At 36.5% G+C, this 26,134-nt stretch overlaps 3 protein-coding genes across 5 annotated transcripts; 2 read left to right on the forward strand and 1 right to left on the reverse strand.

Moving 5' to 3' along the window:
* The first annotated feature begins 1,334 nt into the window (after nucleotides 1-1,334).
* Nucleotides 1,335-3,330, forward strand: fgfbp2a (fibroblast growth factor binding protein 2a). 2 transcript variants are annotated; one of them, XM_058396531.1, is made up of 2 exons: nucleotides 1,335-2,405; nucleotides 2,482-3,330. In XM_058396531.1, exon 1 carries the CDS (start codon nucleotides 1,538-1,540, stop codon nucleotides 2,402-2,404), a length of 867 nt encoding a protein of 288 aa, XP_058252514.1. In that variant the 5' UTR covers nucleotides 1,335-1,537; the 3' UTR covers nucleotide 2,405; nucleotides 2,482-3,330. The 2 variants fall into 2 exon arrangements, with proteins under 2 accessions (XP_058252514.1, XP_058252513.1); XM_058396530.1 differs by having other exon boundaries at nucleotides 1,350-2,405; nucleotides 2,507-3,330.
* Nucleotides 3,331-3,799: 469 nt separating this feature from the next.
* Nucleotides 3,800-10,367, forward strand: fgfbp1a (fibroblast growth factor binding protein 1a). 2 transcript variants are annotated; one of them, XM_058396532.1, is made up of 2 exons: nucleotides 3,800-3,999; nucleotides 6,508-10,367. In XM_058396532.1, the coding sequence occupies exons 1-2, from the start codon at nucleotides 3,940-3,942 to the stop codon at nucleotides 7,162-7,164; spliced, it is 717 nt and encodes a 238-aa protein (XP_058252515.1). In that variant the 5' UTR covers nucleotides 3,800-3,939; the 3' UTR covers nucleotides 7,165-10,367. The 2 variants fall into 2 exon arrangements, with proteins under 2 accessions (XP_058252515.1, XP_058252516.1); XM_058396533.1 differs by having other exon boundaries at nucleotides 3,966-4,107.
* A 2,984-nt stretch (nucleotides 10,368-13,351) lies between these two features.
* On the reverse strand, nucleotides 13,352-24,368 carry anxa5a (annexin A5a). Its single transcript, XM_058397526.1, has 13 exons — nucleotides 24,349-24,368; nucleotides 24,085-24,121; nucleotides 21,230-21,314; nucleotides 19,825-19,919; nucleotides 19,406-19,519; nucleotides 18,378-18,468; nucleotides 17,454-17,533; nucleotides 16,598-16,648; nucleotides 16,229-16,322; nucleotides 15,068-15,163; nucleotides 14,926-14,984; nucleotides 14,717-14,839; nucleotides 13,352-14,027 (listed from the first exon to the last, which is right to left on the reverse strand). The coding sequence occupies exons 2-13, from the start codon at nucleotides 24,085-24,087 to the stop codon at nucleotides 13,968-13,970; spliced, it is 951 nt and encodes a 316-aa protein (XP_058253509.1). The 5' UTR covers nucleotides 24,088-24,121; nucleotides 24,349-24,368; the 3' UTR covers nucleotides 13,352-13,967.
* Nucleotides 24,369-26,134: the final 1,766 nt, after the last annotated feature.

The raw sequence follows: 26,134 nt of genomic DNA on the forward strand, positions 1-26,134 counted from the left end.
GGCAGCTTGGTGGTCCTGGGATTTGAACTCACAACCTTATGATCAGGTAGCCAAACACTTTAATCATTAAGCTACCACTTTCCCAGTTCTTGGAACCTTTAGGTCTACAGTCTCTGGTTGAGAATATCTAAGTCTTTGAACAGTACTATATCTAGAACCTTGGCATAAGAGGGGTTCTCTATCTGAGAGAGCTCTGTGTAGACCCTGTAGTAGGATATGAATTTTTAACTATCCCAAAAAAAATCTTTGAAGAACCCAGTGAGAAGATCACGGCTTTGCTCAGGTGGTCTATCAGCAGCTTACTCTAAGCAGTGTGGGAATTTAAACTCTCAACCATTCCAGATGTTTCAACGTCTTTAACTGCATTGTCTACATTACAGTCAATTCAGTAAATTGTGGAACCATGGGTGGTTCTGTACTGTGATTTGGTACTAGTGCTAAATTTGGACAAATAGTACCAATTTTTTGTTTGTTTTTTGACAAACCATTTTAATAAAAAATGTCCCTACCACACCAAATGTACCACATTTGTTGTATTTGTATTTGAGCATAAAATTGAATTGTTATTTGTATGAAGTATGAAGGAAATCTAATTTAAAATAAAAACAAGAATCTTAGTAAGTTACTCAAAAACCTGGTAAATGTTGTTTTTTTGTTTTTTTTTTAATATCTATTAACAGATAACAGATCAGCATCTATACCAGTCTATGAGTTTACCTCGGTAACCATCTTCTGTTATTTAATTTGCCGAATCTATTATTCACCCATAAGTGTTAAAGTTCTATGAGGAAGAAAAGGATCAGGAGAAAGACTGAGATCCTTGGTCCTTGATTTGGTACAGGGCCAAAGGCAGGAAGGCGTTAAGGGCCCCCATGGTATTTACATTCCAGATCTTGGCCCCCCATTCTCAAAAAGGCATTGAATGCATGAAAATAAGACCATCAACCCACCCCCCTCAAACACACACACAAATATAAACCTATTCATGCTCTCAGTGGCCTCTCCTTCAGAGCCCCTGTTTTCATGTCTGAAGTGTTGATTTTGTTCTTGAATTTTAATCATCTTGAAAGTTTCCTAAACAATGAAACCACTGATGAATGTTCCTCATTGCAGGATGCACATGTTTTCAAACTTCAGACACTGGTTCACTTGTTGGAAGCTGGGATTTCAGCAGCTGGGTCTTATTGGAAGTCTTTCCATGTTTCACCTACAAGACAATTCCCATCAATTGAATAATGTGTGACCAAAGTTCCATATTTGGGTGTTTGCTCTCTTTTTTTTTGTATCGCATCCCTGCATGCTCCTTTAAATTGGTTTCATATGTGTGCAGGATATCATTGACAGTCCTCAGGCGACCATGCGGGTCAGGGGGAGGGGGTCTTCTCTTCCCTGGTGAGAATACACGTTTCCATACTTTTTTTTTCTGGCCTTAAAGCCTTCTTTGTGAGCGGTGACCATAAATACCAGCCCATGGGCGCTCAGTCTGCTCACAGCCTGCTGCAGTCTGCTGTCTCATACTTCGTCTTCAGCTTGCAGCATGCAGATCTTGAGCTGTGTACTCGTCTTGTCCTGCTGCGTTTGGGCAGCTGTTGCAAACAACCAGGATGGACAAAACGCTGCTGAAGCGGGAAGGAGTAAAATCACCTGGGAAGAACCCATCCAGTTTGTTACGAAAACTAAGGACCGATGCTCTATGACGTTGACAGGACATGGAGAGCTGACCAGGCTGCGCGTCTCCTGCGTGGGTCAGGAAGCTTCTTACTGGTGCGAGTATGAGGGCAAGCCGGACGTCTGCCGCAACTACAACACCAACCCTCGCCACTTCTTCACACAGATCATGTGGGAGCTGCGCAAGTTGAACAGCGCCTGCCAGGGCCCACGAATCCTCAAGCCTACCATGTGTAAGAAAGCGTCGGATGAATCTCAGATGGTCATCACCGCTAGTTCCTCGTCCACTGTGGTACAGGCACCACTAAAACCACAAACCACACAAACCACAGCTACCAAGCAGGAGCAACCTAAACCTGAGCAGGCAAAACCTGAACCATCTATGAGCGCACCACGTTCTGATCAAGCCAAGCCAGAACAGAAACCAAATGCTGCAAAGCAAAAGCCAAGTAGACAAAAGCCTGCGAAACCTCAACCAACAAGACCTCCACCTGCCAGACCCACAAAGGCCAAAACAGAACTGGTCAAAGCAGAGGCAGTGAAACCTGTGGCATCTAAACCAGGGACCAAAACAACAACAACGTTAAAGAAGATCTTGGCACCAAAGGCAGCTACACAAGCACCTACAACAACCACTCCAGCACCCACGAGGTCAGCCGAGAGTCTGGCACAGCAGTACTGCTGGCATGGCATGCAGGACTTCTGCACCAAAGTCATCGGCTGGTTCACAAAATAAAGTAAGAGATGCATTATACATTATATCTGTGCTTAATATTGTAAACAAATGGTTTGATTCTACTCCTTGATTAATAGTTTCTTGTTTCTTATTATCCCTCAGATAAATCCAGCTGGAAGAAGAACGTCACAAAGAAAATCCTCACACAGTAGCCTGGAGCGATTCTGTGGAAAGGCGAGATCTCATAGAAAGCAGAAGAGTGTACAGTGTATGAAATGGAAGAGATTTCCGATGGATGTGTCGTGAAAACCCTCCGTCATCATACATAGATGTCAGCTGCACAGACCTTGATTCCACTGTACCAACCTAATGAATTTTGTCTAATGTATTAAACAGGATTTTTTTTAAACCTTATGATACCTCTCAGGTACGTCTCATCCAGACAGATTTTAGGATTTGTTATAAATGTACAGTTAGACACACCTCTTCAGAGGCTTAGACAAATACAGGGACTGAATTGTTTTGTTCGCTATACAAATTAACCAGATTACTTTTTTACTAAAGTAACCAGATTAGTTTACTAACTAGTGTAGAAGATGCATACTTCACTGAATGGTGAAACCATGTATGAATGTCTGCAAGTATGATGAATAAATGTTGACATTTTTTTATATATATATATTTGTCTATGGTTGGTGAAACGTACAGCAGAGGGCACTGGTGGGTTGTTAGCCGAAAATAAAGAAGGAGTGCAAATTTTAATTGAAAAGAAGTGTTTGTAATGAGGACTTTAATCTCATTAACATGAACTAATTATAATATAAGATTCTATAATGTAATAGTGTTATTATATATGGTGGCGTCCAAAAGGCTGAGACAGTGACTTGGATGAAAATATACATCACAGATTGGCTTGTTGCTGATGAATATGGAGGGTCCCATGGTTTATTCCCATGTTTTATCTATCTATCTATCTATCTATCTATCTATCTATCTATCTATCTATCTATCTATCTATCTATCTATCTATCTATCTATCTAAAGGAACTATTAAAGCAGTTATACTCTTCGTCTGTAGGAGTAGTAGAACTACTTATCTGAAATGTGAATATTATGGATTGAGTAATGTGGCATAATCTGAATTTCTGAACTTAGATTGGTTTGCTCAGTTTATTATTATTATTATTATTATTCAAAGCATTACATTAACGGTTTATTGGCTGTCATAAAAGCTGTTCCCTGGAGAGACTGGAAAATTTGATGAATTTGATTTAGGGATAGATTGTGTCACCAAAAACTGATGTTTTTGTCCCTGTTTCTTCTACACTGTGATCCACTTACAATTTCATCTAATTCACCTACAAATTTCCGGCTTACAGATTCAAATAAAAGCCGGAAAAGGACAGATCTGTGAAATTCAGATTACAGTGGCTCTTTTCTCATTCTGCAAATATCACTTCAAAACCAGTTTTAAGAACCCAGCCCAAAGCTTTTAAGTGTTACTGTCATCCACATAGTCCATACAAGATTTATTATTTCTAAAGGTTACTAATGAAAGACTATTGAGGCACCGATACACCAGATTGTCTGCAGGCATGACTGCGTCACTGAGGACAAGCCAATTCAAGTTCGTTGCCTATGAAATTAACATTCCTGTAAGAGATTATCCAACACTTTGTGTGTGTGTGTGTGTGTTCTATAAAAGCCCTTTCCTAGAGTTCAGGTGTTAGGACACTAAACTCCAGTCGCACATGTAAGGCAAGGTAGGTAACATTATTCGCTTCATTCACATGGGGCTATGTTTACGCACAAGAAATGCTAATCTGAGTGATTCAGTATTTTAATCACACATTTCCAAAGAGCTAATCAAATAAATCGCAATGTATAGTCTTAAAATGTTTTCGAACCAATTGGATTTGAAGAAATCTATCTTTCTTATCTTTTTGTGTGTGTCAGTAACTCTAATCTGAAGAGCTAACAACTGCCCTGTTTAGCTACTTAGCCTTTTGAGGTACAGTAATGCTAACAGTTTTCAAGCAGCAGATAATGTAGAAAGTTTATATTTATAATCAGTGTGAAAAGTGTATGAAAAGAAAGAAATTTCTGAAAGAAAATGTATTTCAGTCTTTTACCAGTTATTCTAAACATGCTAGCATGCTGTGTGTTAGCTAGATACCTAATTTTTCTACTCTGTGGAAGAGATGTGTGAATTTTGGTTTTGTGGAAGGCTTTAAATCAGAGTAAAGCCTAAATCAGAGAATTTATTTAGTTGTGTGATTATTTCTGTACAGACAAGGCGTAATTTTACACAATCTTTTTTTTTTTTAACTATTATTATTTATACAAAGGTACAAAAATATATGTATATATACATTTCAAAATGATTTCTTTTATATATATTAATAAATAGAATTTATTTACTTACATATTCTATTGCTTTTCAACATTGTGTTGACTTCAAATAATTCTTACTTATGTTTAATGTTAACGTACAGACTTTATAAATATATGCTATATACAAAAATATTTCATTTTTGCCATTTTACAAACTTTTTTCTTTACAGAGGGATGGATTAAATCAACCCAAGGTTCCAGAAATTTTAGAAATTGTGTAGAATTTATGTGAGAAATAAAGTACAGTCCAAAAGGCGTGCAGCAAAGTGTTTCCTGAAGCATTTTACTCCTCTTATACAACAACAACCTTAAAATTATTACTATATCTCTTATTTATTAATTATTAAATTAAACCAAACTATTTTATTAATAAGTTTTTCAGTAAAAGCACTAAGATAGTGTTATGTTTTGATAGATGAATGCCTTAAATAAGCAGCTGGCATGTATGCAGTTACGTCATTGTGTAGCGTTTCACTGACAGCTGCCCGTGCAGCTCGGAGCCTTTACCTGCGGTCATGTTTATCCTGAAGCCTCACCTTGTCTCTCCATCTGTAAAAATAAATATAAGTGCTGTATATTTCTCAGAGTCGTAAACTCAAAGGTTCAAACCTGAATTCACGTTAAATGTCATATTAGGGTTGAAGATCGGTGTTCTTACTGTTGAATGCTGATGCTTAGTTCTGAGAACATTTGGTCAGAGCTGAAAATCAGTATATAATTTACTCATTTATTCAATGGAGACCATTAGTGTCCTCAACATAAGTGGTTTAAGATGGTGGTCTTATATTCCTGGTCACTTTACTGATAGCTGATAGACATTTGGGTTAGATGTTTTTAGCAGAGGTTCTTCTGATTTAGATTTTCTGGTTCTCTCTCTCTCTCTCTCTAGATTCTCTACTCATTTCTTCTCTGCAGGTGATTGTTTATTGCCTGTTTCTGATCTCCCTCTCCATCTCTTTAAGAGTTTCCTTCCTTCTTTTCATTCTTTCTGTCTTTCTTTCTTTCTTTCTTTCTTTCTTTCTTTCTTTCTCATAGGCAAGCCTCAATTTAGATTCAAAACTCCACCACTCGTCACACTGGCTGTTTTTCCTTCCCCTCTTAGCAGTAATCTGGTCATAAAGTGTAAAAAAAAAGAGTGAAAAGAATGTTGCTCAGAGCTTTATGATGAAAAATCGAGGTAAAACCCGCATTACGGACATTTTCCATAGAGTTGGAATGTAAAATATGCGGTGGCCGTTCCCACCGCGAACACAGACTTAGCTGCCTTGTTTAGGTCTCTGTAATGAACCTGCATATATTCAGTTCGATTCAGTAGCTCTTATAACAGTAGACGTAAGTCCTTTAAGTTGTTAATGAGATGGAGTGAGAGCGGAAAAGAAAAACTTCCTGAGACGATGTGAAGAGGAAATCCCAAGAGGGACCAGGAAGATCTAAAAGCAAACAGTACTAAGTGTGCTGAAACATTATGACTTAAACTAGTGCCTTTTTCCCCCTGTTTGTTTTATGTATTAAAAAAATTGTGCTATAATTCCTCCCAACAGAGTTTTAAGCTGGTGGTATCCTAAGTTTGTGATCTAGTGAACCAGTGTTCATGTATTATTGCAAATAATGATCCTGGGATAATTTTAAGTAGCAGTTTGAATCCAGGGAAATCTACTAAAGGACAGTGGGATCTGGCACATGTCAAAGTAAATAATAATTTAGGTGAATTTGGTGACCTGAACTAAAAAGTGGCTAATCATGAGTGCTTTCTTTTCACCTTTCCCCAGATTATTATGGCACGCTTAAAAGGCATCACCCTGGTTCTAATCTGCGTCTGCATTCTGCAGCATTTCCTGCAGGTGAATGCTCAAGGGAAGAAGGGAAAAGGAAGACAGAAGCAGCACAGCCCGTATCCAAAGCCAACAGCACTTCCTCGTAATCCTAAAAAGAGTGGCTCGAAAGACTCTAAAGTTGACGCTGTGCTATTCAAAAGCAGGTTTTCGAATAAAGACGGGACACGGTGCACTTGGGTGGCCACAGAAAGCAGCATCGACGGTGGCGGTGCATTTGTCTTGAGTGTCACATGCAAAAAGGGCACTGAGAAGAGTCTCCAGTGCGAGTACACAGCTAAACCCAGGCTGTGTCCTGAATACACGTCCAACGTCGGCGCGTTCTGGAAGCAGATCGGCCGCTCGCTCAAGAAAGATAAGAAGTTATGCCTTGATGCCAAAGCTCTGCTCAAAGCCAGAATATGCAGAAAAGCACCTAAGGGTGCACACTTTGCTCTCAAAACCACAGGAAAGGTCCGCCAGACACCTGCAAGGAAGAACAAGCCATGTCCCAACCTTAAAAGTAGAGAACAATTGGCCGAGGAGTATTGCGGCAGCTCCTGGTCTTCATTCTGTACCTTCTTCTTTGCTATGGTTGAGACGGAGGATTGCTGAATGAGACACTTAGAAAAGTTAATGCTACAAGGTTCATGTAAAACAGGAAAGTCTGTATTTTTCTTAAATGAGATTCACAGTCACTGTGTTTGATCCACATCTTTCTACACTGGAGAATTTCACTATATGGTCTTTAGTCTTGGGCAGCATGGTGGCTTAGTGGTTAGCACTGTTACCTCACAGCAAGAAGGTCCTGGGTTTGAATCCGGGGTCTTTCTGTGTGGAGTTTGCATGTTCTCCCCGTGCTTGCGTGGGTGTACTCTGGTTTCCTCCCACAGTCCCAAAACATGTACATTAGGTGGATTGGTAATTCTAAATTGCCCATAGGAGTGAGTAGTTTTCTGTCTATATGTGTGGCCCTGTGGTGGACTGGTGACCTGTCCAGGGTGTACCCCTGCCTTTCGCCCAATGTGTGCTGGGATAGGCTCCAGCAGATCCCCGTGTAGTCTTTACATTTTAGATTTATGTTTCTGCCTTATCTAGATCGACTTAAATTTTATCTCATTTTATACATCTGAGCAATTGAGGTTTAAAGGCCTTGCTCAAGGATCCAGCTGGTCAAATCCCAGCTGAGATTTGACCTCACAACCTTCCGATCAGGAGTCCAACACCTTAAGCACTAAGCTACCACTTCCCTTTTTGTGTGCTGTAGCATTATAATTTATTATAATTATAATATATAAAATGGAGGCTCAATCCTGTTCCAGCAAGACTGTGCACAAGGCAAACTCCATGAAGACATTGTTTGCTGAGGTTAGAGTGGAAAAACCTGAGTGTCCTGCACAGAGCCCTGACCTGACCTCAGCCCTACTGAACACTATTAGGATGAACTGGAACACTGACTAAACCCCAGACCTCTTCACCTGACATCATGGATAAAGGACCAATGGAAAGCCTCCCCAGAAAAGTGGAAGTATATATTGTAACAGTAAAAGAAGAACTAAATCTGGAATGAATTGTTCAATAAGCACATACTGTATACTGTAGATCTCAGATATCCTGATACTTTTGGTCACATTGTCTATAAAGCACATTAATATTGGTGATATAGTTCATTATTCAAAGAAAACTGTATAAACTTTACAAACCAATCAAATGTATGTGTCTATACGCTACTCTACTCTCTAAACCTTTTGGATTAGTTGTGCATAAAGCAGCGTATAATCAACTTTTTTTAAAAACTTGGTGTAGCTAGACAGGCTAGTCATCTAAAAAAACATTCTAGCTTGCTAGATACAAAGAAACCATATCCATTACCTGGAGTTTATAAAACAATGACCCAGTTACAGATAAACAGGCTAAACGCTGAAGCTAGCCAGCTAGCTAGCAAATACTGAAGCTTTATAGCTGATGAACTAAAAAGATGAGGTGGTTAAAAACAAGGCGCCATATTAAAGCTCAGCGCTAAATAGCCCTAGCATTGTTACATCGTGACTTTTGGAGTGTAAATCGTTGATAAAGTATTTTTTCCTGTTAGCAATGTGTAGACAAGACCTGAAACATACTTTCCCTTCTTATCTGTCATAACACTTTAGCCATATTCAGGCAGATTTTGTCCATTTGTTGTTGTAATATTTTTGATTTAGCATTTTTAGAAAAAAAATCGTTGAAGGTTGTTTTTTAAGCTATAAAATCTCCATTAAGGGCTTCTTTGACAGTAACAGTCAATAAATAAATAAATAACACATTCAATTACACCTTTTCTGTGCTAACACAATTATAACATATTTGTTGTGTTAAGTATAAACCACAATCTACACCGATCAGCCATGACATTATGACCACTGAGAGGTGACGTGAATAAGACTGATGATCTCCTCATCATGGCACCTGTTAGTGGGTGGGATATATTAGACAGCAAGTGAACATTTTGTCCTCAAAGTTGATGTGTTAGAAGCAGGAAAAATGGACAAGTGTAAGGATTTGAGCGAGTTTGACGAAGGGCCAAATTGTGATGGCTAGACCACTGGATCAGAGCATCTCCAAAACTGCAGCTCTTGTGGGGTGTTCCAGGTCTGCAGTGGTCAGTATCTATCAAAAGTGGACCAAGAAAGGAACAGTGGTGAACCGGCGACAGGGTCATGGGCGGTCAAGGCTTATTGATGCACGTGGGGAGAGAAGGCTGGCCCGTGTGATCCGATCCAACAGACGAGCTACTGTTGCTCAAATTGCTGAAGAAGTTAATGCTGGTTCTGATAGAAAGGTGTCAGAATACACAGTGCAGGACGGGTCAGGGTAGCAAAATAGGCACCAACACAATATTAGGCAGGTGGTCATAATGTTATGCCTGGTCGGTGCATGTCTTTTTTTGTTCCAAATAGATACAAGTGTGTGTTGAACCGAGATAACCTCGTACCTGTTCTTGGTTAGTTTACGTCCACAAACTTGAATGTCTTCAAATGAATTTCCTTGCATTGTTTTAATCTGCGTGTAAGATTTGCCCGATGGCCATTCAGTCATTCATTCATTCAATCATTAACCACACACACATTTCCAGAGGCACCATAGTAATAAAATATCACAAAGCTCTCACATCACACGATTCAACCACTTCCTTTTTAAATCTGCTTTGTTGGTTTATAGGTCATTCATTGACTCCAACTGAATGCTTTCAGACACTCCCTGTTTAATGAAAGCAGAAAGTCGTGTAGATTACAAAAGGAGGAGGATGTGTGATGATATTTAGTGTAACTTCAGGATTGCGAGTGCGAGATTGATTTTATACAACAGTTCTATGAACTAGAAATTTATATAGACTAAGTGACGTGATATTCAAACACAATACGGACAAATTTTTGGATTATTTTTGCTCTGATAGCGGAAATAGACCCCAAAGAAGCCACTTTGACTGTATATCTCATCAGTTAGCTCTCTAGCTAGCAGACGCTGATTTTGAACATTCTCGTTAAAGGTGCTTAAGGTGTCTCTTCTTGCTTTTATCTTCATTTGACAAGCTTTCCTATTTTAATGTATTGTTGTGATGCTGATGTGGCTAACTCTACTGCACTGTATATGATGAACACAGACTAATGGAGTAATATACACAGTGAATTGTCTCAGTGTGGCTAAATACAGCACTCTTGGAATCCCAACCAATCAAAATTAGAGAACTGGACGTAACTGTTGTAAATAAAGGATGTGTCCAAACCCCAGTTTTCGGAAAATCCTTCCTATACCAGCATGATTAAAAATCAAACTGAAGACCTGTGAACCGTTTCAGAGCCTTTCTGGTTTATTAGACACACACACACACACACGTGCACAAACGCCTTATCCGACCTTCAGGAATTGTAGGCGGAACCTGTTGAATTATTCTATTGAGAGCGAGGTGGCCTGATCACACACCTTGCTCCTGTGCTTTCTGATTCGCAGATGGATTGAAAAAATTCAATCACAACCTCTGTAGAGAAAGGATTTGGAGCTATGAATGGAGTGAAAGGGTTTAGTGATAAGATTTAGGCTGAGTGCACACACACACACACACACACACACACGTATCAACACCTGCACAAACAATACCTTTTATACATTTATATCAGTTTAGACATCATCATGAAGGTGTTGGCTATTAATAATTGCCTAATAATGTTTAAAATATAATATATATAATGTTATAATATATATCTGTTGGTCTAGCTGCCACAGTGTCAACCTAAAGATTATTTCCTCTTAACTAATTGAAGTGCTAACTAATTTTAATGCAAAACATTTTCCATTTTATATATTTTGAGGAGTATATAAGTAATAATGGTTATCTGTCTTATAAACATCATTTAAAATATGGTTTTAAAAAAATGTAAAATTTAGTATTTCTTATTATAAATGTAACATTTAACCAGTTATTTATTTAATAATTATTAAACTTATTTTTTAGATATTTTTAACAGGTGAAATAGTCTTGTTCTTTTGGTAGATAATTTGTTTATTCCAAGCCTTTTTTTTTCTCAAAGCAAAATCATCAAAAAAAAAAGAATTTGTAAGGTTCAAACTGAGAAAAATGACCTTGAAATTAATAATTCAATTAATAATAAATATTAGGTTTATTGTAAACTTATTAAAGGAAAAACAAGATCGAGGTGAAGATATTTTTGTCCATTTCTGCAGTGCATAAATTCATGCTCATAATGTACATCTGTAATCTTATGATAAGTTTATATGAAATGTTCTTTAGCTCCATTACTCCTCTCTGTAGAGGAGTATCTTATATCTTAGGATTGTTGTCATGGTTACCACTCACTGGATGTTGGCTTCTTATGCCTGTTTAATTAAAGCATTTCCATGCCCTGTAGCCTACATGCCAAATCTTTCTTTCCAAGTAAATGCATTATTAGTTTAATTGAATATTAATTAAAACATTTCTATTCAATAGCAAAAGAGCCAAAAAGCTCACTGTTATTCATGATGGTTGTCCTGGGTACAGAGTATCAGAGGCACTGATCTGGATTGCATTTCTAAACAAATCTATATTATAGGTCTTGCTTTTGAAGGAAATTAATCACGACAGGATGGTGCGATGTGTCCTGGCACAAACTGGAGTAACTGTACCACCCTGACGTTGATTAATTTCCATTATATTCCACTTAAACCACAGTGGTATGGTAACGTTTGGCCATGCTAATAACATTTGATGTTAAAGAATGTTAAAAAACAAAACAAAATAGCTCCTGTTATCATTTATGGCAGCTATAAAGAGTCATTCCTTCACAGCCTTTCTTTTTTAACTCTGTTGACATTAATTACATTTATCCATGTTGGAAAAGGTACAGAAACAGCTTTACCTCTGACTGTTACAAAGCACTGACACTGGAGACTCCTTCCATAAATGTTAAACTAAATGATAAACTGTTATAGAAATAAATGAAGAGCAAACAGCCCCATGCCCATTCCAAACCCGACTAAGACTAACAGATCAGTTTTAGCAGACTAATGTTTCATCACAGGTCATTGCTGGTGGTTCAGGTTCAGATCATCAGTGTTTAAATGCCCTTTTATCCACAGATCTGGAACAGTGAAAAGCTTTAGCTGAGTCTGAAGATAAGACCTTCATGAATCCGGAGGTTTTGATCTATTAACGTATACAGTATAATGTTGGACTAACAGTGATGCTGTGATGTCACTATTGAAAGTGATGTATTCTTGAACCTTTTGCTCAGTCATTCTGAGGTGAACATGATTGCGGTGTTGTTTTTTTCCTGGTTCAATGCATGTCAATTGACCTGTCTGATCAACTCTGCCACCTACTGGTAAGATAATGGCATTGCAAAAACATTAGGTTACATCCAACGGTTATGTAAAGTCACAAACTTCTCTGTATATGCAGTATGTCCTATCTATCTATCTATCTATCTATCTATCTATCTATCTATCTATCTATCTATCTATCTATCTATCTATCTATATGTCTGTCTATCTGTCTTTCTGTGTGCATCTATCTATCTATCTATCTATCTATCTATCTATCTATCTATCTATCTATCTGTCTGTCTGTCTGTCTGTCTGTCTGTCTATCTATCTATCTATCTATCTATCTATCTATCTATCTATCTATCTATCTATCTATATGTCTGTCTATCTGTCTTTCTGTGTGCATCTATCTATCTATCTATCTATCTATCTATCTATCTATCTATCTATCTATCTATCTATCTATCTATCTATCTATCTATCTATCTCTCTGTCTGTATATCTGTCTTTCTCTGTGCCTCTCTATCTATCTATCTATCTATCTATCTATCTATCTATCTATCTATCTATCTATCTATCTATCTATCTATCTATCTATCTATCTGTCTGTCTGTCTGTCTGTCTGTCTGTCTGTCTGTCTATCTATCTATCTATCTGTCTGTCTGTCTGTCTGTCTGTCTGTCTGTCTGTGTGCCTCTCTATCTATCTATCTATCTATCTATCTATCTATCTGTCTGTCTGTCTGTCTGTCTGTCTGTCTGTCTATCTGTCTTTCTGTGTGCCTCTCTATCTATCTATCTATCTATCTATCTGTCTGTCTGTCTGTCTGTCTGTCTGTCTATCTATCTATCTATCTATCTATCTATCTATACAGGTTTTTATGAAACCACAAGTTTCTCTCATTTTGTTCAGATGTAAACAACAAAAATAAAAAATACAATTTTACCTGCACAATGCTTTATTAATATCTGTCGTTCTTCCAACAGAAAATGAATAGAGATTCATTTTTGTATTATTATCTTGTTCCCTCACGTCACTAAGTCAGACAACGACTTTGCCTTAATAAGTCCTACTCATCCATTATTTTTATTCATTAGTACTGTCACCCTAAGCTCTTTAGGGCTTAATGAATTAATTATTAGCTTCACATGAATGAATGTTTTAAAGGTAATTTTGACTGCGCCTTGGCAACTGAACACACAAATGAAGCCCTAATGACAAGCATTAGTAACCAGATAGGGAAAGACGAAATCATATTTATGAGTGAAGTGAAGATTTAATGAGTGGGAAAAAGGTTTATTTCAAAATCAAGTCAGTAAATATGTGATCACACTCTATTTATCTCTCTATCTATCAATCAAGCCACATGAACTACGCTCTACGCTATTGCACTAACCACTAAAACCACTAAATTACTGAATCATAAACACATTAAACCACAATTCATTATTCAAATAATATGTAGATGTTATTTGATTGTGATCTCTGTATATATGTACGTATACTATTACTAATTACTAATATAAAACATATAAAATAGATTAACTATGGTTACAGGGATGATAAATAAATAATGAGTGGATATAAGCAAACCATACGTTAATAAATAAAAGTGAGAATTAATCATCTCCACCACAGAGGTAGAGCAGCGCCTTTCCATAATCGCCATCGGTGTCTTCCTGGAGATAAAGAAAACACAAAATCAGACACAAATATTGTAATTGTTCAGACTTTTATGGTTGTTGGTGTTTTATCTTGCTGTGTTTTAAAAGTAATGAGACTCACACCATGCTTTAGTACACCGACCTTCGCTTTTGGGTGTGTGTGTGGGTCTATATACACCGATCAGGCATAACATTATGACCACTGCCAGGTGCCGTGAATAACACTGATTGGGTGGGATATATTGGGCAGCAAGTGAACATTTTGTCCTCAAAGTTGATGTGTTAGAAGCAGGAAAAATGGACAAATGTAAGGATTTGAGCAAGTTTGACGAAGGGCCAAATTGTGATGGCTAGACCACTGAATCAGAGCATCTCCAAAACTGCAGCTCTTGTGGGGTGTTCCCAGTCTGCAGTGGTCACTATCTATCAAAACTGGTCCAAGGAAGGAACAGTGGTGAACCGGTGACAGGGTCATGGGCGGTCAAGGCTCATTGATGCACGTGGCGAGCGAAGGCGAACAGACGAGCTACTGTTGCCCAAATTGCTGAAGAAGTTAATGCTGGTTCTGATAGAAAGGTGTCAGAATACACAGTGCATGACGGGTCAGGGCTGTTTTGGTGACCAACACAATATTAGGCAGGTGGTCATAATGTTATGCCTGATCGGTGTATAAGAGTAATGAGGTGTGAATGTGTTGCACATGCCTGTATGGTACGGTACAGTGATTCTCCATACATCTTCTTGTACTGGGCTCTGATGTCCAGCATGTCCTCCTCACTCCTGGACACCATGATCCTGATCAGAGTCTCGTCGTCAGTGCCGGCACGCTGGGGGAACACAAGCCAGCAAATAAAAAACACAAACCTGTGCTAATTTACGTGTATTCCAACAGAACTGAAATTCTGCTTCCTACCCTCATACAGTCACGTAAGGAGTAAGCAAAATATCCCGGGACACTTTTCGCACATTTTACTGGGAAGAAAAAAATAAAGACAGTTCATTATTGATAAGTTCTTATTTTTTTGCTAAAGTATTCTGCTTGGTATTTTTCTTACCCACTGCAAGAAGCAATGTCTCAAGGGTGCCAGTGAACTCCCCGCAAATACTCTCCTCGATGTCACAGCCGGCGATCTTTTTATACACGTCGAAGACTAGAGAGCAAAGAAGAAGGAAAACTCTACTATCCAAGCACATTAATGTTCTAGCATTAATACAGTCAGTATCGTTTATTAGACCAGGATTATTTTTAAATACTTCAGTGTTTATGATCAGTAGTAAAGTTTAAACCTGTCTACTTTCCTTATGGTGTTTTATAATGACTGCATATTCTATATAAGGTACACATATTATAGTGCTGATGAATTCTCAGTTCTGATTGGTCAGAAAGTGCTGATTAATTTTCTTTAACAGCAGGTCAGACATTTGTTCTGGCTGTGAGGTAGATTACAGGTTTATATCAATGTTTATATCTCTTCTTTAATATTATAATTTCTCTAGTTACAAAGTGTCATCATTTAAGAATTTATATCATTTAAGAATTTATATAGATAGATAGATAGATAGATAGATAGATAGATAGATAGATAGATAGATAGATAGATAGATAGATAGATAGATAGATAGATAGATAGATAGATAGATAGATAACAGCATTATAACAGGGGTGTGTACACTATGTATGTGTGTACACACCCCTGTTATAATGCAGAAAAAAATAATTGTAATAAATAATACATTTTTTTTCTATTGTTCCCTAAAAATATATATTTTGTATTAAATTAATATTAAATATTTAAATTTATTTTTCAGTCATTTTTATACATTGTAATTTCAAATTGAAGACTCACACAAGCCCATTGTTGATTATTGTCCTATAACAGCATGCCCCGTTGCGTTTTATTCCTTATAAGGGTATCAATCTCAGGCTTTCACGCAATATGACACAATTTATTAATTTCTAATTCACGATAATACTCAATCCACCGATACAATATGATACGATATGATTAACTTCCAAATGATGATGTGGTTTTAAATGTTAGACTTCCTTAGATTGTCTTTATGGCCTTTTTACACAATATTAATATTTATTAAATACTAGATCTCTAACATTTTCCCCATAGTAATCAATAATTGATTGTCTATGAACTACAGCTCTGTTATACTCTTGACCATTACCATTCTTTCAGTATTTACACACACCACCCTGCAGTTACCCTGCCTCAGGTGCTCGATGCTCCTTCTGCCCAAGATTTGGACGAACTTTTCTTCATCCGTGCCAGCTTTCTTCGCACCGGCAGCAAACAATTCCTGAAACACGACCAGCAAGACATCTATCAAGTAAACCTGTGTATCATGTTACCTGTAAGTTCACCTTAAAACTTGTCACACCTCTGTTGTATCACATGCTAATAAACAAAGAACAAAGAAAACATCATTACCATTTGACTACCTTTTACAGAAGCTCACATCTCCAAACATGTTAGGAATCCACATGATCTCTGATTAGGTTTTTCCTCGATTTGTTTTGTTTTTTTTTAACTGAGAGAAGACAAAAACAGCAGACATAAACATGATCTGCTCACCTTGGCGTCTTTCTCCACTCGGCTTTCATCCACTCCCTCCTCCCTCTCTCCCTGAAGAGAACAAAAGCGCATTAAAAGTCAAGACGCTTTGCAAGGCAAGACCGATATCAACCTACAATTCCTCATTAGACAGAGTTGATGAGCTTTAGTCAACCTGGCAACCCCTGGGATTGAGTTACCAGCTTTTCTCCTCATGTGCAATTAATCCTCAGGTTCGCACCACCTTCAGAGCCGTTTTAATCAGATAGTGGTGAGATCATGGCTGATCTCGCGTGATCACCTCTCTCATTGTTTCCATGGCTTCGATTTATCATCGCTCATCTTGCCATCTTGACCATCTTGACCTCTGTGCACATACTAACTGTAGCTTAACCTTTTGCCCCTGGGGCGCCTTGTGTTCTGGGTTCATTCCATTTGCGTGGTGTTTAATTGATGCTTTTCTGTCAAGCTCACGTGTTAACCCGTTAAACTCCTAATTTATTATTTAGTTATGCAACTTAAAGCATATTAGGCAGGAATTCACATGAAATATTCAGCGACTACTTTGAAAACTGACATGAAAAGTCTGTAATTTCAGGAGGACGCGACCTCCACCAGTGGAGATTAAAGGGTTAATCAGCTAGCTTCAAGGACACCACCGGAGATTAAAGGCACTGAATGATTTGCATCATTTGCATTTTGTTGATGCTTTTATCCACAGCAAATAAGACAGGATACAGGCGAGGCGAAACCTTGATATCTTGATACTCTTGCGATTTAAATTCACACCCTTCTATAAGAAGCCTAAATCCTTGACATCACTTCCTCCCAATCATGATCTGATTCTGAGCTGTGAGTTATGATTTACATCATTCACCTGTAACAGCATCACCAGCAATCTCTGGTAGTGTCCAGACGTATCTCCCATGATGTCCTTCTCCAGCTTGCCTCCATACTCTGCGTTTTGAAACACGAGAGAAGAAGGAGTGATTAACGACAATTGAAACCTTAATGAAGACAGAAGGGACATAACGGATGGCTTTAAAAAGCGATCTCCGTCATATTTTCCATCGATGTATAAAGGATGGCTTTTCTTTCTCCAGTTTCTGGATCAAGTGACACACACACACACGCACAGTGGCGTCTGGTGGCTATGAATGTACACAGTGTCACAGAGGGTTTCTTACAAATTAAATAACAGAAACTCTAGCTATAAATCTTGGAGACCACTTGAACCACTCCATCTCGCTGGCTTGAAGATGTATCTGGCAGGTCATTATGGCTGACATTATTATCACTAGAAATGTATTGGATGTTGAAATTCCCAGATGTTAATATACTAAGCCCGATACTGATGGTCTAATCATTTCTAATCATTTTCTGCGTTCAAATATGGTTTAGAGAAGCGATGACAGAGAAAAAGAATCTCGATTCAATTTTATTTGTGTAGCACTTTCATCATTTGGGCATTGTAGCATCATATTGATGCTTTACAGAAATCCAGATATAGTTCTAGATTCCTAATGAGCAAGAGAGGGGCAAAAAAGAAGTAAAAAGACGTTCCTAGAGATGATTAGAAGAATGCTGGCTCTGTTGTTAGAGGTCTTGACAACTGATTAGAAAACTGTGTGTTTGAATCTCTGCATCTTTTTGGATGAAAGCATCTGCCAGAAACCTAAAGAGGACCGACTCTCAAAATGAAGCCAATCCTTTTCTAAGTGACACCATCTATAATATAATTGAAAATCATTACAATATACATACACAGCATCATATTTTTCTCAAGTATTGTAAAAATGACCTTTCTTGTATATCTTGATGATCTCCTTTATCTGCTCAGGTGTTCTGGAGGCCAGGATCTCGATCAGAACTTTATCATCAGTACCAGCTCCCTATAAATGGTAAATAATATAAAAATAATTTTTTAAAAATTGGTAAAACAAATAAGTAAATAATAAGGTACATCAAAACCATGCTCTAGTTTAAAATATGATTTAAAAAAAAATATCTAATCCTAAATTTTTAATATGTTTTTTTCTTGTGATTTCACTATTATAGGAGGAAATATTTTGTATGAAAGTGCCAGAAAATAAAAATGTAAATTAATGGTTTAAAAAAGCAGGGGGATGAAATTTCTAAAATGGGACAAAACATAGGACAGGTGAGTGTTACACATACACGGGGACTTTTATGCCAGATGAGCCACATAATTCAAGCCTCATTCGCATTTTATTTTATTTTATTTTGTTAAATAAATGTAATTTATTTTACATATATGGAAGGAGTCTTTAGTGTCAGCGTTTGGAAAGTGTCTACGAAAGAGACAATAACATTTATCTGGTTTCTCTGTAACATGACAAGCTTTTTCTTAACACAAGAACTCACTGTAAGGTTCTGAACACTACCAGCAAGTATAAATGGTTAAAAAGCAGAGTGTTTGGTAAAAGAGTGATAAATTAAACTATGTAATATTTAACAAATTGCTGTGGAATAAAACACTATGGCGCGTGTAGTTACTGGAAAATAATCCAGTTCAAAAGCTTCTTCTGCTTTTCTCCAACCAGTCCTGGATTATTTCCCTCCAACAGCATGACCCATCACGATTTATTCCTTAGATAAATTAGAATTAGAATTTGCATTGATGTAAAATATGCAAATAGGAGCAAATACAGATTTTTGGAATATTTGTTTAATTTAGATTTCTTGATGAGATTTAAAGTGTGATCTCTCTCTTATTTAAAGACAAACACCATAGAATGTTATTTATTATTCAATATACCTGTATAATAGACTAAAGCCATAAACAGACATATAAGCATTTGACAGGACCTTGATGGCCTTGTGGAGCAGTTCAGCATCATAAACACGTGGAGGAGACATAAGAGGCATAATCAGGTCCTCTAACTTCCCTCCCAGCTCTGACTTCAGGTCTTTCACTAGGTCCTGGAGAGAGAGAGAGAGAGAGAGGGAGACAGAGAGAGATGAGCTATAAAGGTTATATATAGTCATTGACTGACGGCAAAGTAATTGAGGTCTGGGTTTGACAGCCCTGTTAATAAAGCTTCCCTACAGAGTCATCGTTCTACAGGCCAGGAGGTCTAAAACTGATTTCTTGAGCCATCGATCAAGTTCTGGTGACCGTGCACAATTTTAACCACATGCTATTATCCAGATAGTTCCACAGCTAATGGTTGAGAATGTTAGGTTTAAGATTTCTCAATATTACAGTGTGTGAGAGCGTGCCTCACTTTTCCATGCGCTTTCTTATAAGCCGCCTTGATCTCTTGCCTCTGCTCATTGTTCCGGGCAGGTAAGAGCATGAGGATGGTGTCTTCATCCGTGCCTGCGTGGAAACAACACACACACACACACACACACAGACACACTCAGTTGCAAGAATGATTAAACCATCTCATACCACATGTTAGAACATGCTGAGAGGCAGTTACATTTTTTCAATCATCACAACAGCGGAAATCTCCTGGCACTTAACTTATTAAACACTTATAAGACAACCATGAACGGGAATTCACCTATTTGTTTACGGTAAGTTTTTGTACCCTCTAGTCAAATGACATAACAGCAACCAAAGTGTCTTGAGGATATAATTCTATAACATCACATATACACCGATCAGGCATAACATTATGACTACCTGACTAATACTGTGTTGGTCCCCCTTTTGCTGCCAAAACAGCACTGACCCATGTGTATTCTGACACCTTTCTATCAGAACCAGCATTAACTTCTTCAGCAATTTGAGCAACAGTAGCTCGTCTGTTGGAGCAGATCACACGGGCCAGCCTTCACTCCCCATGTACATCAGTGAGCCTTGGCCATCCATTACCCTGTCACCGGGTCACCACCGTTCCTTCCTTGGACCACCAATGCAGACCGGGAACACCCCACAAGAGCTGCAGTTTTGGAGATGCTCTGATCCAGTGGTCTAGCCATCACAATTTGTCCCTTCGTCAAACTCGCTCAAATCCTTACGCTTGTCCATTTTTCCTGCTTCTAACACATCAACTTTGAGGACAAAATGTTCACTTGCTGCCTAATATATCCCACCCACTAACAGGTGCCATGATGAGGAGATCTTCAGTCACATCACATCATACTTCAGTACATTTGAATCATTGGTAAATTGCTGTGATATACATGCAATAAAACTTTTCATCACACACTGTGCTACAAAATGGGAAAATATTGGACAGGGTGGTGTGACATCTCTGTGTCTTTTATTCCTTAGATAGCCTTCTAATTTTTTATTTACTATATAATGAATTGAAGAATTATATGGTAAGCTGTGCAGATAGTAATTAGTATGCAAATAGTGTGAGTCATCACACACACACACACACACACACACAGAGTGACGGAGTCTGGTAATTACCACACTTTAAGTGATATAGATGGCTGATTTTGGGAGAAGTTAGAACAATGAGATCATTAGTTACTGTCTGAACTTTTTACCCTAACAAGCATGCAGCTTAGAATTATGTAGCATTAATCAGCTGCTGCTTTCACGTATTTTCACTAGAAAGAAAAAACCAAAGAGAGAGAGAGAGAGAGTTTGACCTTTATGTTTGACGTGAATGGAATACCGTGATTACAAAACCAGCTTGAACATCAGGATAAATGTGGCTTCCTCACCGATTCCTTTCATGGCTTTTCGTAAGATATCAGCATCCTGCTTGGCATTGAAGTGCACAAAGGGTCTCACACTGCCTCTGTAAGCCTGAAGGACAAAAGCACAGCCTGGTCACTCAACACAGCGAGCTGCAAATCACTGGAAGTCTGCTCATCACTTGAAATCATTTACAGCAATTCAGCAGCTAGGTAGCCATTTTAAAGCTGGAGGTTTCCTACAATCCCATTGTTGTGGAGAGAGAAAATGGAAAAAAGCCTCCAAAAGTCATTTTCATATTCTCAGCTCAGGTGTTAGGATATGAGACCTATCAGTCTCCTCGAATTCCAGCTCCTCATCCTGGTATTTGTCAAGCTCCTTTCTCATTATGATGTGAATGCTATGAGATTCATTTAGAAATATTTGGTGTCATGTACTAGCACAAGAAGATCTCAACAGGTGAGATTATCGCCAAAATTCCAGCCTTTTCTGTTAAGATCATTAACAGGATTATATTTTTAATGTATTCAAATCAGGTATTTAAATAAGTCTAGGTACAGACATCACATTTAGCTTCATTAAATACATCGATAATCCTCCATACATGCTGTGTTACAGGACATTAAATTAAACTCTATTCTGTTCAAGTGGCATTAAATATTTACAAAATTATTGTTGCAACTGGATTATTAATTATTTATTTTAATGTTTTACATCAAGCTGAATTAACAACTATTAAAGTGTATACTCTAACATAAAGAAACTATAAAATGAAGTGAAGTAAGTTTTGGTATTTAATGTTTGTATTTATTATTGTATTTATGTACAATAGTCATGCATTTACTATCCATAAGACACAAATAAATTATTTTACAATATTTACATATATTTACATATTTAAATTCAAAGTGTTAAAAATATTAAATTGTTTAAAATAGGGACAAATAGTTATTTAACTTAAACTTTATCATTTTTTTTCTCTTCTCTGTTTCTATACATCTGTAAAGCTGCTTTGAGACAAAAGTGCTATACAAATCAATTTAATTAAATTGAATTGAAATATGACAAATAAGTGCCTTGATTAATATGTCTTTAGTAGTTCATTTCCAATAAAAATCATCAAATAAAGGGTGCCAACATTTATGCTTATAAACCTCATTTTGATTGATGATTTATTAAACATGTTATACTTTGATATATGTTAATGTTGTGGATGTGTTTTTTAATTTTTTAATTTTTTTTTTGTCATGAATAGAATAAATATTTACTCATGCAGATGTGTGTATATAGGTATGTAGTTGACATCTGGACAAAAATTGTGTTACGTTAGTGTTTGTAATTTTTTGTTAGCAGCTTTGAAGTTTATTGTTTGTTAATGCTGCAGGTGATACAGTAAATTATTTTAGATCAGGAAACCTTAATGTTAACAGTGATATAAAAATAAATAAATAACATCATTTAAAAAAAATAATAAAATGACACCATAACATAATTTTTAAAATTAATAATTAATAATTAATTATTTATAAATAATATTTATTAAAATAATAATTAATATAAAAATAATTACTTTTTCACCTCACTATTTCATCACGTTAATATTTTCCTCTGTATTTATCATCACTTAAGCTGATATTTTAGAATAAATATTACATTCAGATTATTCTCAAATCTAAAGTGATGACCTGGGGTAATGTTATATAACACTGATCAGAACAGCGGCGTTAAAGAAACATGTGACGTGACAAGCCAAGCGTCACTAATCTTTGTAGATTAAATGATTCGATTAAAGGAGTCCAATCTACTGTAATCCAGCCTTCCGGAGATCTATTACATTTGTCCAGCACAACTGAGAACCTCTGATCATCTTGAACTCCCTGAAGCCTCGTGTGTGTGTGTGAGTGTGAGTGTGTGTGTGTGTGCCTTGTCTCATCTGAAGTCTTTATTTATTTAATTACAATTAACTACAGAGTCAGTCGAAGGTTTTGAGGTTACTATGGTTACCAGTTGTAACCCAGAGGGAACCTAATCCTAATACTAATATCATGATAACTGAAACAAGCTTGGAGTTTGAAAAGATTAGTGCAAGATTAATAATGCAGTGCAAAGAGATAATATACTCGCTCATCTTAAAACCTTCTTCAGTTTTCTCTCTGGAGGAGTTCTTAATGTCTTTGTATCAAACTTTACAAATGAGTGATTCCCAAAAATTTACAATTTAAATCCTTTGGAAGAAACATTAATCAGATACAGAATATTTGAGGAACCCCAAGTGTTTAAGAACACTAAACGCTTACAGTATATATAACTATTGAGGAAGTAATAAAGATTGTAGATTAAGAATTATATTAAAATATTAAAAATGCACAGACTTCCTATTGAGATTTACCCCTGTGTGTGTTATTTAATATAATTAAATAATCTAGCTAGATATTAGAAAAAAGTTAGATATTATGTATGGCTTTTTATTAGCTGCTGTAGTATTTCTCATTATTATTAAATTAAATTAAATTAAATTAAATTAAATTAAATTAAATTAAATTAAATTAAATTAAATTAAATTAAATTTTAAAGTTTTGCATCCCTATCCCTATTATGTAAATGTTAATGATATCATTATTTTTTCCCTTTCCCCTTCTGTTGCATAGGCAATTTTTTATTTTTTATTTTTTTTAATTTTTTGTTATTGTTGTTAATTGTAAAATATTTTTCTGTAATAATTAAGTGACATTTTGAGTATATACTTATTCAAGAAAGATCAGAAATGCTCACAAACTTTAGCAGATATTTTTAAATATTTTAGAAAGAATTACTGATAAAGCCAGGTCTTATTTGTGGTCTTTCTTTCCCTCTCTCATTTTTCTCATGCACTTGTTCTTACCATGAAAGAAGATTCAATGATGTCTGAGGTGTGAAATCTACAATACGAAACAAAACAAAAAAAGGGATAGTACGAATAAATAAATAAATAAAACACTTCAATACTACTACTACTAATAATGATTATTAGTATTATTATAAATATCAATGTCCCATGTTAATAATAAAATATACAGGAGGTAAATGCAAGGTTGATAGTTTATTCTTTTATAAAGTTGGTTGTCTGTGTTTATTATAAGCCTATTAGAAAGAAGAGAAAACTTACCTGTTGTTCTCCCTCTCACCTGTGCGCGAGCGCAGGATCTCTAAAGGCTGCACTAGTTTTCATTGAAGCCCAAACCACGCCCCCTGGTGACGTCACCCCCAACCATTTACATTCATTCATCTTCAGTAACCGCTTTAAACAGCAATTATCTCCTGCTACAGTCCATATAAATAACACATAAAGAAAGGCCATTTATTATTAATAATATATTTTTTAAAATAAGGTTTTTGTTACTTAAAAATAAAAAAAATATTTTAATTATTTTTCCATTGAGTTTTTTTAATGCGTTTAATTATTGTATATAACTATGTACTTGAGTACAGTGTTTGAAAAAAAAGTTTAAATAAATAAATAAAAACAATTCATTATTTTCATTATAGTAATCATCATCATCATCATCATCATCAGTATAATCAATATAATAATCTTTATTTATATAGTCTTTAATAAATATTTATTATAAAGGCCGAAAAGAATACTTTAAATTCATAAAAAATGATAAATAAATAATAAAAAAAAAGAATAAAATAAATAGTACTGTATGGGTGTGTAATAAAAAATTAAGTAATAAAATAATCTTAAAATAATTTTTAAAAAATTAAAAAAAGAATATTGCAATCTAAGTACATAATAATAATAATAATAATAATAATAATAATAATAATAACAATAATTTATAGTTTTCCTGTAATAATAAGAGTATGCATGTGATGCTCGTAAAGCCGCATAAAAAAAAACTAAGAGACCTGCAGCCAGGTGGACAGAGTGAGTGAGTGAGTGAGTGAGTGAGTGATGGTTCGAGGACTGTCACATACATCACACATCTTTCTGATTAGCATTGTGCAGAAACACAAAGCCCTAATTTCCTGGAGCACTACTGGCAGAATGGGAGTGATGTGAGAAGAGTGTTATCAGATTACCTGAGCGCTCCGCTCGACCCAGATCTGTAATGTGGCGCAAGCCTGCCTACTAAACATCACACACACACACGCACACACGTAAAAAACACAGACACATGTACACATACACACACGTACATACACAGACACATGTACATACACACACACAGACACAAACAAAAAACCGGCACCCAGATACACACACACATACAAACACATGCATATAAACACACACTCACACACATATAAACACACACACACACACACACACAAACCACTCATACAAACACAGGCACATATACAGACACACACACACGCACACAAACCACTCATACAAACACAGGCACATATACATATATATACACACACACATATATATATATATAAATACAAAAACAAAGCACATACACTACCAGTCAAAAGTTTGGACACACCTTCTAATCCCATGGTCTTTCCTGATGTTTATTTCTTTCTACATTGTAAAACAATGCTGAAGGCGGCCGAAATACACAATAATGTCCTTTGAACAGTTGATATTGAGATATGTCTGCTACTGATGCTCTGTAAAGCCTTCATAACGCCTCTAATCTGAGGTGCTGTTCATTGGTGATTTCTGAGGCTGGTAACTCTAAATGAACTTCTCCTCTGCAGCAGTGGTCAGTTTTGGTCTTGCTTTACTGGGATGGTCTTCATGTGAGCCAGTTTCATCATGGTGCTTGATGGGTTTTGCAAATGCACTTGACATTACTGTTCTTGCAAGAACTATTCCAGAACACCTGACCTTCGTGTCTTAAAATAACAACTGACTGTTTTTTGTTGTCATTACATATGGATTACTTAAGTCCATGTGTGTTATTTCATAGTTTTGAAATCTCCAGTATTGTTCT

This window comes from Hemibagrus wyckioides, linkage group LG08 (assembly GCF_019097595.1).
Source record: "Hemibagrus wyckioides isolate EC202008001 linkage group LG08, SWU_Hwy_1.0, whole genome shotgun sequence".
Taxonomy (NCBI): domain Eukaryota; kingdom Metazoa; phylum Chordata; class Actinopteri; order Siluriformes; family Bagridae; genus Hemibagrus; species Hemibagrus wyckioides.